Source organism: Gavialis gangeticus, unplaced genomic scaffold (assembly GCF_001723915.1).
Source record: "Gavialis gangeticus isolate Ggan-Ray unplaced genomic scaffold, GavGan_comp1, whole genome shotgun sequence".
Taxonomy (NCBI): Eukaryota; Metazoa; Chordata; order Crocodylia; family Gavialidae; genus Gavialis; species Gavialis gangeticus.
In genome coordinates, this window is record NW_017729004.1 from 33,378,048 (window position 1) to 33,396,991 (window position 18,944).

At 41.0% G+C, this 18,944-nt stretch overlaps 1 protein-coding gene across 6 annotated transcripts in view; it reads left to right on the forward strand.

The window, feature by feature from the left end:
• Positions 1-18,944, forward strand: part of ARHGAP12 (Rho GTPase activating protein 12) — a 183,643-nt gene that overhangs the window by 65,183 nt on the left and 99,516 nt on the right. For 4 of the 6 annotated variants that reach the window (XM_019508204.1, XM_019508201.1, XM_019508202.1 and 1 more), the window contains exons 3-5: positions 1,155-1,418; positions 12,127-12,267; positions 14,881-14,961. In XM_019508204.1, coding sequence (XP_019363749.1) covers positions 1,155-1,418; positions 12,127-12,267; positions 14,881-14,961 — 486 coding nt within the window. The remainder of the gene's footprint in view (positions 1-1,154; positions 1,419-12,126; positions 12,268-14,880; positions 14,962-18,944) is intronic. The other 2 variants (XM_019508205.1, XM_019508206.1) reach the window with 2 other exon arrangements.

An 18,944-nucleotide genomic window follows, 5' to 3' on the forward strand; every position in this document is an offset into this window, starting at 1 on the left:
GAATTTAAACAGGTTACTATCCACCCCATCATCCAGATCGCTGATGAAGAAATTGAACAGCGCAGGCCCCAGGACTGAGCCCTGGGGGACTCCACTACCCACCTCGCCCCAGGTCGAATATGACCCATCCACCACCACCCTCTGAGTGCGACCCCTCAGCCAATCTGCAATCCATCTGACTGTGTAGGCATCGATGCCACAGTCACCTAGTTTTTTAACTTGTTTTCTGTTTCTCTGCATGAATTCAGTTTTGGGGGAGGAGTCACCTATGTTTTACACTCGGAAAGCAACATCTAACAAAAGTTAATGCTTTATACTTTGCATATCTTGATGCTTCAACTGAATTTTGCTGCAAGTTATTGGAATCCTGCCTAATTCCTTTTCAAATCTGTTATATAAAACTAGTTATCTGGAGGAATGTTAATGAAACAAAGCAGCTCTTTAGGTATCTACTAGGTTGAATAGATAAGGTCTGGGGAATAAACCTTAAGTTTATTGGCAGAAAGAATATTCAATTTTTTTTTAATAATCATACCCTTTTTAAATGGCAGAAGTTTCATAGTAGCTAGGGTCAGGAGAGACCTGAACAGATCATCTAGCCTGACCCCCTGCCACAGGCAGGAATGAATGCTGGGTTCACAAGACCCCAGACAGGTGATCATTTAACCTCGTTTTGAATTTGCCCAAGGTAGGGGTGAGAACCACTTCCCTGGGAAGTTGGTTCCAGATTCTGGCCACCCTAACCATAAAATATTGCCTCCTGATCTCTAACCTAAATCTATTCTCCATCAGCTTATTACCGTTGTTCCTTGTCACCCCAGGTGGTGCTGGGGAGAATAAGGCTCTTCCTATTTGCTCATGATCTCCCCTGATGAGTTTATAGGCAGCCACCAGGCCCCCCCTCAGCCTCCTCTTGCCGAGGCTGAACAGGTTCAGGTCCCTCAGTCTCTCCTCATAGGGCCTGTCCTGCTGCCCTCTCACCAAGCGGGTGGGTGGCCCTCCTCTGAGCTCTCTCCAGTCTTTCCCTTAATTTGTATATTTAAAAATGTTTTAGTTAATTTGCATTATCCTACTGTAGTATTTGTGATTTAAAGGAGCATAATAATAATTTTGTTTGCAGTTTCAATAATAATGAATTATTTTTTTTACAATAGCCAACTACTCTACCAAGCCAAGGGAGGCCTGATTCACCAGTTTATGCTAATTTACAAGAACTGAAAATATCTCAGTCTGCACTCCCACCTTATCCTGCAAACCCACCAATTCAAGTTAATGGAGAGTGGGAAACTCATAAAGACACTACAGGACGCTGTTATTACTACAATCGAGGAACACAGGAAAGAACCTGGAAACCTCCACGTTGGACCAGAGACACAAACGTAAATAAAGGGGATCCCCAGAGCCAACTAGATCATGAGGTATTCTCTATTCTTGATGCAAACAGATTGCAAGTGTGTGCTGTTTTGCTCTTTGGTTATGCTGGTAAAGCTTTAACACTCAAAGATGTGCTTGTTTTGAAGTAGAGAAGCATGTTGTTCTTCTGTAGTTAGATGTGCATGGTAAAACTTACGTGAAGTCTATTTTTTTGCTGGACTCCTTTGTCCCCAGATCAGAAGTGAAATAAAACCTAAGGCCTTGTGCCTCTCATTCCATTTGGGTACCTGTAGAAGCTGTTTTCTTTAGTCTTGGCTCCCTTTTTTGGAAGAAATAAACATATGAATGATCTCTTATTAAAGTAACAGGATTTTCTCTGGGGTGAGGAAGACAGCATTTCCATTCTTGTTTCTGAAACAAGGAAGCTAACATTCCCTTTTCCTTTCTTCTTTATGAGAATACCTCTGGAGGAAGGATCTTGGAAGCTGAGTTAACATGTACATTTCTGGTCTAAAGATGCACATATTTAATTCTTTTTGCTCTTGATTTGAATCTCATCCTCCCACCCCACTGGAGATTTAAAAAAAAAAATGCCACCAATATTTGGCCAAATAATTTTGGCACCTTTTTCTGTGTTGTGCATCATCTACCTTTTCCCCCAACTGTTGTAAGTTTTTTCTCTTTAACGGTTCTGCAATAAAACAATGTAGGTCATAATCTCCTAAAACTATACTGATGCAGGCTGACATGCAGGTAGCGTATAGATTTTTCCGGCACCTCACATTTCATTCTCTCAGAAGATGCCACTGCTGTAAATGTGGCATCCTCAGTCTATGTAGTTGGTGGTGGCATGCTAATTAGTTAGCATAGATTTCCCTTTTTCCTTATATACCACCAAAATTCAGTGCTAACAGGATCTGAAAGTGATCTATCAATATTACTTGTATAAGGCAGCTGAACTAATCCAGGTGTCAAGGTTTTGTTAGAGCTCCTTAGACACAGAAGGTGCATGTGTAGAGAAACTATGGGGAAGGTGATTTCCATATTTTGGGGGGGGAATGGGGGAAGATGTATAAGGGTTATTGGGAAAGAAAGTAAAAGTTAGACTCCATGGTAGTAAGATTGTACTGCCAAATGAATATTTAGAATGTTTATAGAACTTTTATTGGCCATGACTTGTAAGGAAATACAGAACTGTGTATATTGCTAGATTGTAGTTAGAAAATGAGATTAAAACCATATTTAATTTTGTGGGGGGTGTTTTGTATAGCATGAATTACATACACAACAAAACAGAAGTAGTTTTAGATGTTTGGTTACTAGTTAGACAGGTTTCATGTCTTAATAAATATACAAACCTAAATCTTTTATATAATTCAAAGACATTTTTATAGAATGGAGCTAAAAAGAAAATAGTTGCACACTTGTGTCCTACTACTTTTCATAAGGGTGTGTAGTTTTGCATGCTGGCTGAATTGGTATCCAGAAAAGCTATGCTAAGTGCAGAGTAAAATAATTCCTGCTTGTATCTATTTATGTAAGATTATGAATTTTATTTTTGAAATTGGAATTATTGTATACATCTGTTACAGTTAAAAGTGTGTAAAAGATGTCTTACTTCTAAATTAGGAGAGAGAGATTCTCTTATGTTCAGAATTTTAAATCTTTCGTCATGCTTGACTTTATAAGAGATGGAATTACTGCGCTGAATATTAGAAACAGCATGAATTGTATGTCATTTTAAAAACATCTCATTGTTTGTCAGTACATATGGTGGTGTACGTAGTTTTTTATTTAACAGCTTAAAAAAATTAATCTGTCCCTAGTTTGAAATTTGTAGGAACTACTAATCTCCAGACCAACTGCCAAATGAGTACCGAGCATGTTTACATGTGAGTTTTAATGTGCATGAAAATAGGCTAATGCCTATTAAAGTATTGCCCAAAAAAAATGTGCTTTCGCTAATGTGCACGAAAATAGGCTAATGCACCTTTTTCTAGTACCTCACAATGAAGGTATTAAAATTAATGCACATTAGCAAAAGCACATTAATAAATGCGTAGAAGTGCCTATGGTATTGTCTGGGGAAGGGCTTGCTTTTGAATTACACAAATAATTAATCTATACCTGATATGGTGAACAAAGGGCTGGCTAGGTCTACAGAGATACATGTATAGATCAGGGGTGGGAAAAATTCAGTCCATAGGCTGGATCCAGCCAACCAGGCAAAATTTTTTCATCCAGCCTGTGGTCTCCCACCAATTAATTGTACCCCACGGAGCCTGTACCCTTCAATTCCATCCTCATGCACACAAGGGCCTCAACCCTGGCCAGCATGCACAGCTTCTAGGCAGGGCTGCTGCAGCCACTGTTGCAGCCACGAAGAAACCTGCTCAGTTTTTCTCTGGTCTCCAGTGGCAGTTCCTCGTAGTACCGGTTGTGATGCTTGCTCCATGCAGCAAGTAGGAAAGTGGTGGCAGGTGTTGGGGAAGCATGGGGTTGGGGTTGGTGGGAGCATGGAGTCCGGAGTCTGGGTTGACTTGATTCTTTTGTGCAAGACTTACCATGGCTTACGTGCAGCTCCCATGACTTGCCTACCACTTGAAGCACAGCTTCCCCCGATGGCATGCAACTCCCGGGAGCTGCATGTGAGCGGTGGCGAGCCCTCCACAATAGATGCAGTCTGGCCTGGCTCTGCTCCTTGCCGCCACGTAAGCTCCTGAAACTGGCTGGAGCCATGTGTTTCTGGGCAGCTGTGTCTACATGGGCCATGAGCACCCTGAGGACCTGCTGCTGCTGCTGGTAGTGGGGGCTGTGTGCCATTCAGGTGGGGGGTATGTGGGGGAATCCCACCCTCCCTCACATCCCACAAACCCCAGCTACCCACACATACAGCCACACCCTCTCAAACTTCATACCCCCCCATCCACAATATACAAAAGTAAGATTTTATTTCTGAGCTATTATGCAACCACCTCTATATGCAGTATACAAACACAGATAAATTGGGACTTTTTTTTTCTGCAATAAAATTAAAATATTTTATAGCAGACGTTTGACTTAATATGATTTCTTTTCTTCCTTGGTTCCAAGATGGCAACCCTATCCCCCTGCAAAAGGAGTACTTTTTGGGGCAAGGGGAAGGACTTGTGGTGGCAACGGTCAGAGGTTAGGGGCCGGACTTCCAGTCCCTAGATGGTGACCAGGGGCTAAGGTACCTGTCAAGGGGCAGAGCTACAATTCTGACCCTCGACAGTTCACCAAAACTCAGTAAGGAGCCCTCTGGTCAAAATGATTGCACACCCCTGGTATAGATAGATAAAATAACTTCTTATTAGCAAGTTCTGGGGGCCTGTTACAGTGGGTCCTTAGTTTTCTTGGACATTTAAAAGCTACCTCCAGATGCTCAAAGTAGGTGTGGCCGCCAGGCTTCAAATATCCGTCCTCAAGCAACCTTTGCCCTGATGGCAAACGTGGGGCATTCTCCGGGCTCGTGTCTTAGACCTAGTAGGTGTCTCCTCCTTGACTCGCCTTCCCTGTTCTCACCTGCCATGACTTCTTGGTTCTTCAGTGGACGAGGTTGGTCGTCGGGTTTGCTAGTGGCCTGCGGTTCGCCTGGCAGTCATCCATGGGGCTCTGCCATCCCTACACCCCGGCCTCACGCCCCGTCGTGTGCGTTGTTCCTCTGTCATCTTCGGCCCCTCTCGTGGCGTCGCGTCCCCCTGCTTATCACCTGTTACTATGGTTCTCCTGTGCGGGCCTGCTCTCTGTGCTTCCCCTATCTCCACCCCTTCTGCCGGAGAAACAAAGAAAATCTCTGAGGCTCTCCCTTGGCCCCATTCCTCGGGGTACTTGCTATGCCCTCTACTCCTCAACCCCTTCACACGGGGCAACAGAACAGAAAATCATTAACAAAACATTAAATGGTGGACCACTTCCTAGCATGGCTACACCCCACTCCCTCGCTTCTCTTTCCCCTTACTCTAGCTCAGGGATGCCTCTCTTGCTACCCGCCATCTCCGTGATTTCCTCCCGCTCTGTCATTGACCCGGCCAGGACTGGCGGTGATACCTGCCCGGATTGTAACCCCCTTGGTGCTTTTCTCTGGGTCCTCCACTTCGGCCTGGCTCCCCTTTCTCCCTGGTTGTCCCAGTACTCCCACCTGGGATCTCTTCAAGCCTCTGGTTCGTTTCTGGGTCTTCCTTTGAGTCTGGGGTGTCTGCTGCTCATTCACCTTTCCTCTCCTGCTCCTGGTGGGACGCTCTGTCCCGCGCCGCTTTGGTCCGTCCCCGGCTTGTCGGGCTTGGTGCGCCTCGTGGGGAGGGTCCTCTCCTCTCTGTGGCAACTGTATCCCCTTTTCCCTGCTGCTGTCTCCTTCCTCTCCTTCCGCACCATCAGCCTCCATTTTTATCCCTGCCAGCCGGCGCTTGTGGCTGATGTCACCAGCTGGCCTTAATTGAATAAAGAAGTGGCTGACGAGCCGTGTGGGTTCTTCCTTCCGCCCCTGCTGCTCTGTCTCCTGTTCCCTGTAAGTACTTATTATTATCTTTTTCCTCTCCCTTCCTGGGACAGTAGGCAAAACACCTACTCCAAACAGGTTTTCAGATCCTGTTACTTGAAAGTGTTTTTTTAACAGTATTTCTGGCCCCCTCCCACCCCCCTACACTCACTCACTCACTCACTCACTCACTCACTCACTCACTCACTCACTCACTCACTCACTCACTCACTCACTCACTTGTATTTTTCCTGGCTGTGCTGCTGTTTACTGCTGTTGAGCCCTTTCTGTGTATGGATATTTCTATCAGAATGCAAATAAGACTGGGAGGGGCCTGTTGAAGGGGTGGAGGTTCCTCTTTAAGGAATTGAATGCATGAGAATCTTGAGGTTGATGAGAGTGCTAGAAGAAGTAAATATTTACCAGGATATCTCCCACTTCACTCGTATTGCCAGTTTTAAAAGTGTAAGATTATATTCCTTTCTGAATTGTTAGAATTCATTCTTGTTACAAAGCAATGAACACATTTTAAGGTATTTGAGTCCTAATATGGAAGGCTCCAGCACTGCCTTATGAGAAGTTGGAGTGAGAGGGGTTGACTGTCCTTTCTCTGCCCTCAGGGATGGGTATCTGCTGTTCTTCTAGATTCTGAAGCAGCAGCACTGTGGCACTTGCAAGAATTTCTTCGGTTTAATTGTTTCGGAACCTATTGGAAGTAGCAGTGAAATGGATGGTATTCTTGTAAAAGTCATTGCTGCTTCTGACACTTGGCTATTACTTTCCCACTCACCTCTATCAAATAGGACTTTATTTCATACCCAGTTACTATAGCAGCTTTTCAAGTAACTGACTCCCTAAGCAGTTTCCTTACAAGGAGCTTATGGTATATATGATTTGCCACCCCATCTTTCTTCCTGCTTTCTAATGTCAGCACTTTTAATGGTTCTTTTGTCTTTTCTCTCCACTCCTTCAGAGTGATGCGTCTGACCTATTGTCTTCCTTATATCTTTGAACCATAAACTTCTCGTGGTCCCATTGTCAGGAATATTTTTATTCTTTGCTACAGATGCATCATTTCATTGATGGTTCAGTTCGTCACCTTGTTCATGATCCTTTTATACTTTTTTTTTCCCAGATAGTCCTGTCCAGTTTTCAGTCTCTGAATGGACACTGGGGATGCATACTTAAACTAATACAAACTTGATTTTGCTGAAGAATTCCCAATATAACAGGCTTCTTATAAATAACTAGCCCTAAAAGTCAACTGTAATATAGGATGCAAACGCAGCAGATCTAGATCTTCTCTGATTGGAAGATTGCCTGCTTTCTTTATACGTGTACCTGTTTTATGTAGAATAGTAGAACAAAGAGTTTTCACTTATAACATGTTGAATTTATGCTACCTCTGGAACATGTTCATATATGACTGAAGGGACTTAGTATCATAGCAAATATTAATTAAAAAGGATAATGGCCTCCCTATATTTCTTTAATTTATATTCAGTGAGAGAGGATTGGTTGCTTATATTCCATCAGGTTGGTGATTTTATATTTTATCAGTTAAGAAACTGGAAATAAGATGACTTCAATCACACATGCTTCTAAAAGAAATTAGCTTAATATTAGACTTGTAACTCTTTAATTAGGTAAGGAAAGTTTAGAGAATTAAAGCTGTGTATACGTTTAAGCAGTTGAAGCAGAAGTGAATTGTGTGCAAAATCATAGGACAAGATGAGGGCTATGGCAGAAAGAAGAAATCTGTATGATTCCAGCAGTGTTTTGTATAAGTTCTGGCCCTATTTAGTATAGTGGAAAAGTAGAATCTAAAAGAATTAAAGCCAAAGATCAGAAGTATAGGAAGAGATAAAGAAGTCTGGATTTATTAGATGAAATTAATCTTCTGGGAAGTGCAAGCTAATAGAACTGAGGAAGAATAACGAAAAACAGATAGATGTTCACTAGGAGAAACGCATTAGACCATGAAGAGACCTAAGCATCAAATCAGATTTGAACTAGGAATGCAATATGGTAGCGAAACGGATTTTTGAGTGTATTCAGTATTTGTATTATTGGGGCATTGAGTCCCTCTGAGCATGACACAAGGGCTACAACGTAGAATAGAATATTCAGTTCTGGATATTTCATTAACAGTAACTTTTACAAACAATAAATTATACATGTAAAATAGAGCAGCAGAGAAGACAGGACAAAAACTCAGGGATATATCTTCAGAGACCATGTTGGCCATAGAAATGGATTGTGGAGAAAAAGGGGAAAATACCTGAGACCTATGAATGTGCAAGCTTTTGAGAAAGTAAAGGAAACTCAAATGCCAATTTTTTATGCCAAGTTTTCAGTTTCCTGTGGCAAAATGGGGGAAAAAATGACCGATTTTTTTTTTTCACATTTAACTGAGGAAAAATGCAGAATTTTCATTTTAATGGAGTAATACACGGATTTTTCCACTTCTGCAAAGGCTGGCAGCATTACAGCCCAGTCTGGGTGGTGTGGGAGGCTTGGGGCCTGGGTCTGGAATGTGTGGCTGCAGGGTCTCCTCCAGAAGCAGGATGGAGCCATGGATGGCTTGGGGGGCTGGCTCCCCACCACTGCATGCACTCCCAGGGGGCAGGCAGATGCCCCCCAGATCTGTGTGCAGGGCAGACACAGGCTGCCCACTGCAGACGCAGGCTTCCCACCCTGCTGCCCTCCTCCTGGGGCCTCTGCGGCCCAGCTGGTGGGACCCAGAGTGGCAGGGCAGAGCAGGGCAGGGAAACTCTTTGCTGCTGCAAGCCCTGAACTACCCTGGTAAAGCACCCCTTGCATGTTTGGCAGCAGCAGGGGTGACAGTGCAGAATTGTGCTCCTTGCTGCTGCCAGGTGAGCAGGGGGCACCTTGCCTTGGTAGCATGGAGCTCCCAAAAGCAGCGAGTTTCCCCACTCTGCCCAGCTACACTGGGTCCCACCCACTGGGCTGCTGAGGCCCAGCAGGCAGGAAGCCCGAAGCAGGCAGCTTGTACCCACTATCCCCAACAGGCTCTGCTCCAGCTATGCCATCCATGAGGGAGGGCGAGCTGGGCTCTGCGCTTTGCTACAGCAGCTGCTACCTCCTGCAGGCAGCAGCCAGGGCTTGGGCACTGCTGCGGCGATGCAGGGGGCTGCGGACATGGGTCCCTGGCCCCATTGCCCTGGCAGCTGGGGGCGCCCTCTCACAGGGCTGGGGAGGGGTGAGAAGCATAGGACTGAGTGGGGAGTGAGGGGCACCAGCAGGGCCAGAGGGCTGTGGGTTGGGAGTGAGGGGCAGCAGAAGGGCTGGTGCACTGTGGCTTCGGAGTGAGGGGCCTGGATCTGTCTTGGTGAGCAAAGAGGGCAGGGAGAGCTTTGATTTTTCCATGATTAAAAAAAAAAACAACCCAAATCAAATGCCAAAATGTATAGTTATGTAGAATTTATTTTATTATAGTGATTTAAGGCACTAGTGGGCTTCTAAATTGCTTTAAAATTGTATATCAATAAAACATTGTATTCAGTACACACGCACGCACATTTCATTTTAATTGTGGATTTTAGAGATGCGCCGATGCATTGATTCAATATTGGATCAGTGCTGATATAAAGAATATTGGCTGTATTAGAAATTGGCCTGATGCAGCCAATAATTTGGCCGATTAAATGCATGTGCATTTCAGAAGAGCTGGATAATTGGTGTGTGTGTTAGCAATAAAATCTCCCTTAGCCATTATTATTATATCTGGGCAAGTTAGGTGAGAGAGAGAATAAAGGAATGCTATTGTGTTACCTTGTTAGGACCACAGTTTTTTGTAGGATTTGAGGATCTTTGCTTTTGTAAAATACTTTTTGGGTGGGATTAATTAAGAGAAGAGTAGATAGACAGACAACAAAGCAAATCAAGGTTAAGGCATGGTTAACAAATCAAGGTTAACAAAGCTTCTGCTTGGTTTCTGCTGTACAGTACTTCTTCAGTGGAGGTAATCACAGGGCAGAAACAAAATATAGATGCACTTCAGTTATTTGATAAAACTGAATATTAAAAATGACCATGGCCTGCTAATTTGGCTTAATGCCAGCACACTTAAGACACGATTAAAGCATAAGTTATAGATCTAAAATCTCTATAGATCCTGAAGGTATCCTGTAAAACTGAATCATGTTTGGCCTATTGCTGGTATTCCTCTGCTGTCTCAGTAATTTCAGTATAGTTCTTGATATCCAGGACTAAGCAGAGACTAGAACTCGAAGAACTAAAGACTCTCTTTTTAAACTCTACAAACTACCATGTCAAACTCAGTACACAAGTGAGCTTTAAGTTTATGGTAAGTGAATGAGTCTTTTCTTGAGAATGTGCCCTCCAGAATTATCAGATTTGGTATGCTTTGTTTTTAGCATCTAGAAACAAGTCTAGGTTTTTGATAGGTTTGGGATTCATTTGGGAGACCAGCTTAACCTCCCACTATTCACATCTTGTATCACATTGCCATTATAGAGGAGTGGTCCTCAACACATGGTCGCTATTCCAGAGGTTGCAAGTTCAAGGCCATAGCTGAATTATTCACAGTGTGGCCATGTCATCACATTCCAGTGAATTTGCGAATTTTGCTAAATACCTTGTCACGTGGACATGAGAAGGAAGGAAGTAGTCCGGAACCTTTTTAGACTAAAGGCGTCCCTTGGAAAAATACCAACTCATTTTTGGCTTTGGAAAAGTAATAGAGCATTTTTTCTGTTCCAGGGAACCTAGAAAGAACACAATAGCTCAGAATGTCCTTAACCTTATAAAATCTTATTTGACATCTCTGGGTTTATCTAGTGAATCATATTCGTACACTGAACAGTGGTAACATTGTATTGCACCCTTGAAAGGATTTCAAGGTGCATCCCAAGGTGCTGTGGCTCCCTGGCTGAGAATCACTATTGTAAAGTATGCCGAAAAGGAATGCAAGATTAGATACTGATTAAATTAAAACTACACTGAAGGCTGTAGATATGCCTGGTTAGCAAAAGCCACTGTTTTTCTTCTCTAGCAAACTGAATAGATACGAGAAATCTAAGAAATTTCAGCTGTTCTTATATCACTAATTTTTAATTGGATTGGATTAAAGTTCTTCTTGGGACCTTGTAAGCATCTTTTTGAAGATGAGCATATACCCCCCCCCCACGCCCCCTGCTTCCCTTCCTGCTTACCATCAAAACTTGTGTTGTTTACCATGTCCCTTCCTTTCTTTAGCTGGTCTTTTATGGCCATGCCTTAACTGTTGGTTGAGTAGTATAATGTGCATTCTCCTTCAAGGAGCAATAATTTGGCATAATTTCTACTAGTCTTGGTATTGGGAAAAAGAATGTACACTTGATTCCCAGATAGATGTGTGTGTGTGTGTGTGTGTGTGTGTGTGTGTGTGTGTGTGTGTGTGTGTTTTAAGAAAGAGGAATACTGGGGGCAGATAAGGTGAAAGAAGAGGTCAAGTTAGAGGGGTTTTGCTCAATCTTCCATCAATTATTGCTGTAGTCTTTTTTGCTCCCACTTCATCCTTACCTTTAAAAGATGATCTTGGAGTGTAGCTTCCTTTGACTTTACTGCTGTATATTTCAAAATGGGGGATTCTAATGGAAATTGGCAATGTCCTAGCATCCATTACCTGTCCAGTGAGGAAGTGCTAGGACATAAAGCAAGTGCAGCTGAAGCTCCAAGTAATTCTTGGTGTATGGAAGCCCTTAGTATGATGCTGTTTAGGAATTGGGGGTGGGGAGGAATTTTGCTATAAACAGCTAGCAGGCTTCTAAAAAACAAAGGCATCTGATCCTCAGATCTCATAGACAATACAACTTATTGCCAGCTGAATCATTTGGTTAGCTCAATAAAGTCAGTTATAAGTATATGAATAAAATGTAGATGCCTTACTGGCTAAAACACTTGAGAAAACAAAGTTATTTGAAACGGTTTTGTAATGCAATACTTGCATGGTCATCTGAGATCTGATGTCAATGGGAAGTAAACAGTGGTTTTTATGTTCTGATCTCTCAGAATCTTTGAACAAGCTAGTGACAATGATCAAGGTTTTCAATGGTAGAAATGCACTTCTCATTTTCTGACCTGAAGTATTAAATAAAACTATAAAACTCCCTTAAATTATCACTGCATTTTTAAATCTTCAATTTCTAGCCAAGTAAACTTTGATCTCTTTCAGATATTGAACTATATTTATTCTCAAAACTCCCTTGTATGTTTCTGACTACTTATAGCATCTTTCATCAGAAGAAAACGACCACAGTTCTTGTTACAGCCAGTCAGATAGTCAGTATGGTTCTCCTCCAAAGGGTTGGTCAGAAGAGTTGGATGAACATGGTCAAACCTTATATACCAATGACTATACTAATGAAAAGGTACATTTTCCTTTCTTCTCGTCACTTGTAGTCTAAATCTTTAAAGTTAATTATCTCTATTAATATAAGTTTCTATTTTAGTAGTAAAGCTTTTCTATAATGCTAGCTTCCTTTTATTCTTCAGTGAGTACAGAACTTTGGCAACTGAACCAAGTTTGTCCTGATGCATGCCATACCTTTGTGCTATGAAGATGTTTTTCCTAGTGATAGCTCTAAAATTGGGACATTATATACAATTTAAACAAACCTGCATTGCATCATTTTTTTTATCCTCTTGTGATGCTATAGGGAAGTGCTTCTTGCCAGTGTTTTGCCTTGTAGTACAGAAGAGTTCTTCATGCATAATGGGCCATTTTATTAGTTTGTTTATTTAATCTTGTAAAATTTTTCTTTGAGAGGCAGCAAAATTTTAGTCATTGGAACACAGCAGCATCATGAGAGACGTTTTGTTTGTTCTTTTTCTACCATTAATTCATTGTGACAACATTTTACCTATCAGTTTTCACATCTATAAAATAGGCATAGAGCTTTCGCCCTATTTTGTAAAACAAGTTGTAATCTTGTCCTATTATGTTCACACTAATGCTGGTATTGAGATTGATTACTTTGTAAAAATGGACAGTGAAAAAAAACAAGTATTTAATGTTCATGGAATAGGTATGCTTCTGTAATATACTAATCTACAGTAAAGTGTTGGGTTTTTTTTAACTGCAGTATTTAAATTTGAAAGCTCTTTTTTTTAAGACTCAATAATTTTAAGGTGATTTGTATCTCTTTGTAGAATGTGCTGTCCTGTTTGTTGCTTTAGTTCCTCAAAACTTACATGGTAGTAACTTCTGCATTAGATTTATTTTAGAAATGTTCTGAATTTTACTGTGAACAGATTTGTTTTCTTATTCAGATTTTTTCCAACTGCTTGAGATTTAGCTAAGTAATGTTGTATAACATTATAAACTTATATTGGACTTTATAGTAAAATGCCTTACCTGATGCCCACAATATGGGTTCATGGGTTGAAGGACATACTTTTGAACATCTCTTTGCCAGTTTATAAAAAGAGTTTTGTTTGCTAGGTCTCTTTTTTTTTTTTTTTTTCCTTTGAAAAACAGAAAACATGTACTATTTGTTTAGAGCAGTGGTTCCCGAGCATTTTTGTACCGAACCCATTTGTAAATATCAGTGCCCAGTCCCGACCCAGTGCTCCTCACTCCCAACCTGCTGCTCCCCACCCCCAGGCCACAGCCCCCAAGTGTGTGTGTGGGGGGGAGTGAGTGTGGGGCATTGGGGCCACAAGCAGGTCCTTGAAGGCTGGAACTCTGGCGACCTGCAAGGGACAAGCCATAGTTTCCCATGTTTATTAAAAAAGGAGAATCCATTTTTTAAGTTTGTTCGTGACCCCTTTCCTATATTCTTGTGACCCACTTCGTGGTCATGACCCATGGGTTTAGAAATGCTGGTTTAAAGGGCTGCTTCTAGGTGTTACAGAAGAACACCATTACATTTTTTCATTATTTGATTAAGAGCAATATCCATGTTTGATACATATCTTATTGATACTTTTGTAAATACCTTATTGTATTTTTGTGCAATAATATCTGAAATGCTCTACAACTTATTTATTAACTCTACAGGAACCTTGATTGAGCTTGTGGCTGTCCTGTACCTAACTAAATAATAAGGTTATCGTAGAAAGTTAGGGTTGGAGGGGACCTCAGGAGGTCATCTAGTCCAATCTGCTGCTCAAAGCAGGACCATCCCCAACTAAATCATCTGAGCCAAAGCTTCATCTAGCCTGGTTCAGTGTTTTACTATCCTCCTAATGAGAAAATTCTTCCTAATATCTAACCTAAACTCCCTTTGCTGCAGCTCGAGACCATTGCTGCTATTTTGTCATCTGCCACCACTGAGAGCAGTTTAGCTACATCCTTTCTTGAACACCCCCTTCAGATAGTTGACGCCTGCTATTAAATCCCCTCAGTCTCCTCTTGACTAAATAAACCCAGTTCCCTCAGTCTTCCCTCCATAAGTCACGTCCCCCAGCCCCCCCTATCATTTTTGTTATGTTGGACCCTCTCCAATTTGTCCACGTCCTCTCTGTAGCGGGGGGCCCAAAACTGGACACAGTACTCCAGATGTGGCCTCACCACTGCTGGATAGAGGGAAATAATCACTCCCCATGACCTACTGGTAACACACCTACCAGTGCAGCTCAGTATGCCGTTATCCTTCTTGGCAACAAGGGCACACTGTTAAGTTTCTGCATTTAGTTCTCAATGCTTTTTAAACGTAACATTTCGAAGAGTACTATATATTTTATTTTATTTTGTTTTTTAAATCCACTTTGCTCACCTAACAAACTCAACTCAATCCAGATTTTCAGTAGCTGTGACATAACAGCACTGTGCTATAGGGATGACAATAAGTGACTTGAGGGTATAGGTTTTGAAAAAAAGGAGAATTTTATACCCTTATTGTTTGTGTACAATGGAAATATTTGGAAAGTAAAACAGTCACATTTATTTTGAAAGTAAAACAGTCACATTTACTTGAAGCTTGATGCTCTGGTATTTAGCTGCTTGTCATTATTATTAAATTTTCTATTTATTTCTGCAGTGGATAAAACATGTAGATGAACAAGGTAGACCATATTACTACAGTGCTGATGGATCACGTTCAGAATGGGAACTGCCAAAGGTTAGTAAAAATTACAAAAATGTACTGAAAATTCATTTTTCAATATAAGTTCATAGAAATAGATGTGTAGTTAAGAATTCACAACAGAAAGCAGGTGACTTATACTTATTTTTAACATTTCTTTTTCTGTGAAGGCATTCATTGTAGTGAATGATAGGACACCAGAAATAATTGGATATAACAGTATCAGAAATGTTTTTTAACATCTGTACTTAAATGTGCGTATGCTGACATTGCTTTTTCTAATACACTGAAGAATAATTTTCTAGAAGAGGAGCAGGAATATAAACTTGACACATTCTTCACTAAACTAATACAATTTCAGCTAAGAGAATATAAAATTAATTTCCCATCACATTTTTCTGAACATAATGATTTAAGTTACATAGGCTTCAGTTTCCTTTTGAGGAGGGATAGAAAACAGATAACTAATCAATAATTCTTTAACTTTTTTGGGATGTTACCAGTAGAATTTCAGGCAAAACTTGTTTTGGTTTTCATTTGATTTGACATGAGAGTTTAATTTTTTTTCCAATAGCAGTGAAAATTAAGAATACTGAAAAAGTGTTATGGATAATTTCCAATTAAAGTATGTCAGTCTTTATAGAGACTGATTTCAAAGTATTTATAAAATAAGCTATAATTTTTAAATATTTGGTTATACAGAAAGCAACTGCCATTGGGTCTTTAGAGAAACCTGTATACTTAGTTGTGATGAAACAGAGTTTTGGATTTTTTATTTTAACACACATAGCCAGATATATGGGCAGCTGTGTTACTAGTGAGTTTTGGATTCATCTGTTATAGTGAACCAGGGAGATATTTCTTTCATTTTGTGATCAAGTAGAGATCCAGTCTTGTGACAGCTCATACCTACCAATATCCTTAATTATATTGTTTAAGAATAAGAATAAATTATTGACCAACTGTTTCCTTTTATGGTGCTTAGTCTGATTAAATATGATCAGATAGGCTTCATCAATCCTGTCAGCTTGTTAGTAATGTAGATAAATTTGAGAAGTAGCACATAAGCTGGTGTATTCACTCTGGAACTTCTTTAATGCAGAGGGAATGAGCTGATAGTGGAGTAAACTTGAACTTTGTTTTGGGTCTGAGTTAGACACAGTTGATACTATTAACTCTAATGCAACAGCTGCAGTTTACATTGACAATGCAAGAGTAAGTTAGCTTAAAAAACAGCAGGGAAAGATAAGTGATTATTGGTGAGGGTGTCTTTGTAGTGTTTAGATTCTAGAGGTACACTGTATCTGTACAAAGTAAAAATAGTCTCAGAGCTTGCAGCTTAAATTTTCCTTTATCTACCATACTTTAATGAATCCTCTGGGATTTCTCTCAAGGCTCTGGCACACATTACAATTATGGCATGATTAATGTGTTCATTGTACCATAAATTGTAACATGCTACACGTGTACCCAAATTTACAGTACTATAACAGGGAAAGCTAGCCACAGAGATGTTCCACATTTGATATGGGACATCTTTTTGTGGCTGGCTTGTATTGAACCTTCAACTGAACATGTGGCATGTGTCTAGTAGATCTGGGACTGCCCCGTAATGGAAATACAGCATGGCAGGACTTGAGTGTTGGGATCAAAGGTCAGATCCCATTATGCCATTAAATCAGGGGCAGGCAATTATTTTGGGCGGAGGACTGCTTACTGAGTTTTGGCAAGCCATCAAGGGCCGCATGACAGGCAGCCCAGGGCAGATAATATTAATTTTCTAAATTTTTTAGGGGCACTGTGGGCTGGATAGAATGGCTTGGCAGACTGCATCTGGCCCATGGGCTGCATTTTGCCCACCCCCGCATTAAATGAACATTTGATCCCTGAGAAACATTTGATGGAAAAAGACCAGCTGAGAAAAAATTTAATTGATATTGGAAGTGGTGTCCTAATATATTAGGAGCAATACAAACAAATATCCAAGACAAGAAGAATCAAGAAACTTTTTGGTTATAAAACTAGCTTGAAACTGAAATAATGCTACTCTTCAAAATTAAACTCCTGATTTACTTCTGGAGAATTTTAACTGGGTCTCAAACATCTTCCTGCAATAGAGCTAAAGGACCAGACATTGAAACAGATAATCATTCAGATCTGGCCATATTGAGCCTTCCATGGGATTCTAATGGTGCCTCTGTCTCTGTTCCAGTAAAGCATGGAGCAACCTAAATTCATGGTGACTAGTCACCTAATTAGTGTCCTAAGGATATTTCTGATAAATGGAATAAAATGAACTTTATGCTGATTATAATTGCTGTGGTTGCATGCGTTTCCTGATCTGTCTGCATCTTCTAGTAATCTCATTCTATACTTAGACTTTGAGGGGGTTTTTTAAGGCAAGGGTCATGTTTTGGTTTGGTCTAGGGAAGCAGTTCCCAAATGAGGGTCGCGGGGGTAATGCCGGTGGTTGTGCACACAAAGGACAAACCGCACCGTGTAGTGGGAGCTCCTGCCCTTGGCTGCCACCGCTGCTGCATTCTGCTCCCAGCAGTGGGTTGCAGCAAAAAAAGGTTGGGAACCACTGGTCTAGGAAGTCAAACCCAAGCTTGTCTTGACTGGTATCTACAGAAACAGTAAGAACACCTGCATTGAATAGAGTGTTCTTATTCATGATTTTGGTTGCTTGAAAAGGATATAAACTTACTCTTAAAAAGGCCAACTGTATAGTGAGATGTATAGACAAGTATTGTACAAAGGGAATATGAAATAATTCTGCTCTACTAGGACTGGTGTAAAGGCTCAGCTGATGCATCATGTCTGTTTTGGGGCACCACAATTTAAGAAAGATGCTGATCAATTTGAAAGAATCCAGAGAAGATCAACAAAAAGTATCAGAGGTCTAAAAAACACAACTGATAAGAAAAGTATTGTGGGATTTCTTCCTTTTTTAAAAGGATACAAAGGAGTCATAGAAAAGTAGGGCTGAAAGACTCCTCCAGAAGTCTAGTTCACACCCCGCCTGAAGCAGGATCATCCTTAAAGCCATCCCAGAAGCTTTTCCAGATGCCCAGTATAAGTTTACTTTCGTTGCAACGTCAAGCTGTTGGTCCACATCCTTCTCTGTGGTGAGAGAAAAGGTGCTTTATCTCTTCTCTATGACAGCCCTTCAGGTATTTGAAGACTGCTGTCATGTCCCCTCTTAAGTGCCTTTTCCACAAGCTGAACATGCCTAGCTCCTTCAGCTTCTCCTCATATGACGTGCCTTCCCAGTCTTTTATCTTTGTCATCTGCCTCTAGACTCTCTTTAGCTTTTCCATGTTCTTTTTAAAATGTGGAGCGCAGAACTTCACACAGTACTCCAGATGAGGCCTAACCAGTGCCAAGTAGAGGCACTATCACCTCCCATGTCTTGCACCTAATGCTTCTATTGATACAGCCCGAAACACATTTGCCTTTTGTGTGGCTGTATGACTCTGCAGATTCATATTGAGTCTGTGATTCTACTGAGACTTTCAAGTTCTTTAACATTGAGGTGCCATGCAGCCAGGTGTCCCCCATTTTTGTATTTGTGTTTTTGATTATTCTTCCCAATGTGTAGCACCTTGCGTTAGTTAGCATTGAACTTCATCGTGTTAGCTCCAGCCCAGCTTTCCAATCTGTCAGTATCCCTCTGAATTGCGCTTGCATCTTCCAAGTTCACAACCCTTTCCAGCTTTGTCATCTGCAGATTTTCTCAAGAAACTTTCTATGCCAGCATCCATCTAGCTAACACAAAATCTTGGATGATTAGAGTTGCACTGACAACTGTTAAATGAACTACACTTAAACACTATACTGTGACCTCAGTTTGCAGTAGTGGAACAAATGAGTATGCTGACTTCCAGCTTAAAGAATATTTTTTTTTCTCTTTAAAGAATATTTCCTATCCCCCATGTGCATCCTGCTGCAGGGATTTTTTCACTTCTCAGGAACTGCTTTTTAAATAAAAACTAAAAAAAAGTGGACTGAAGCCCACA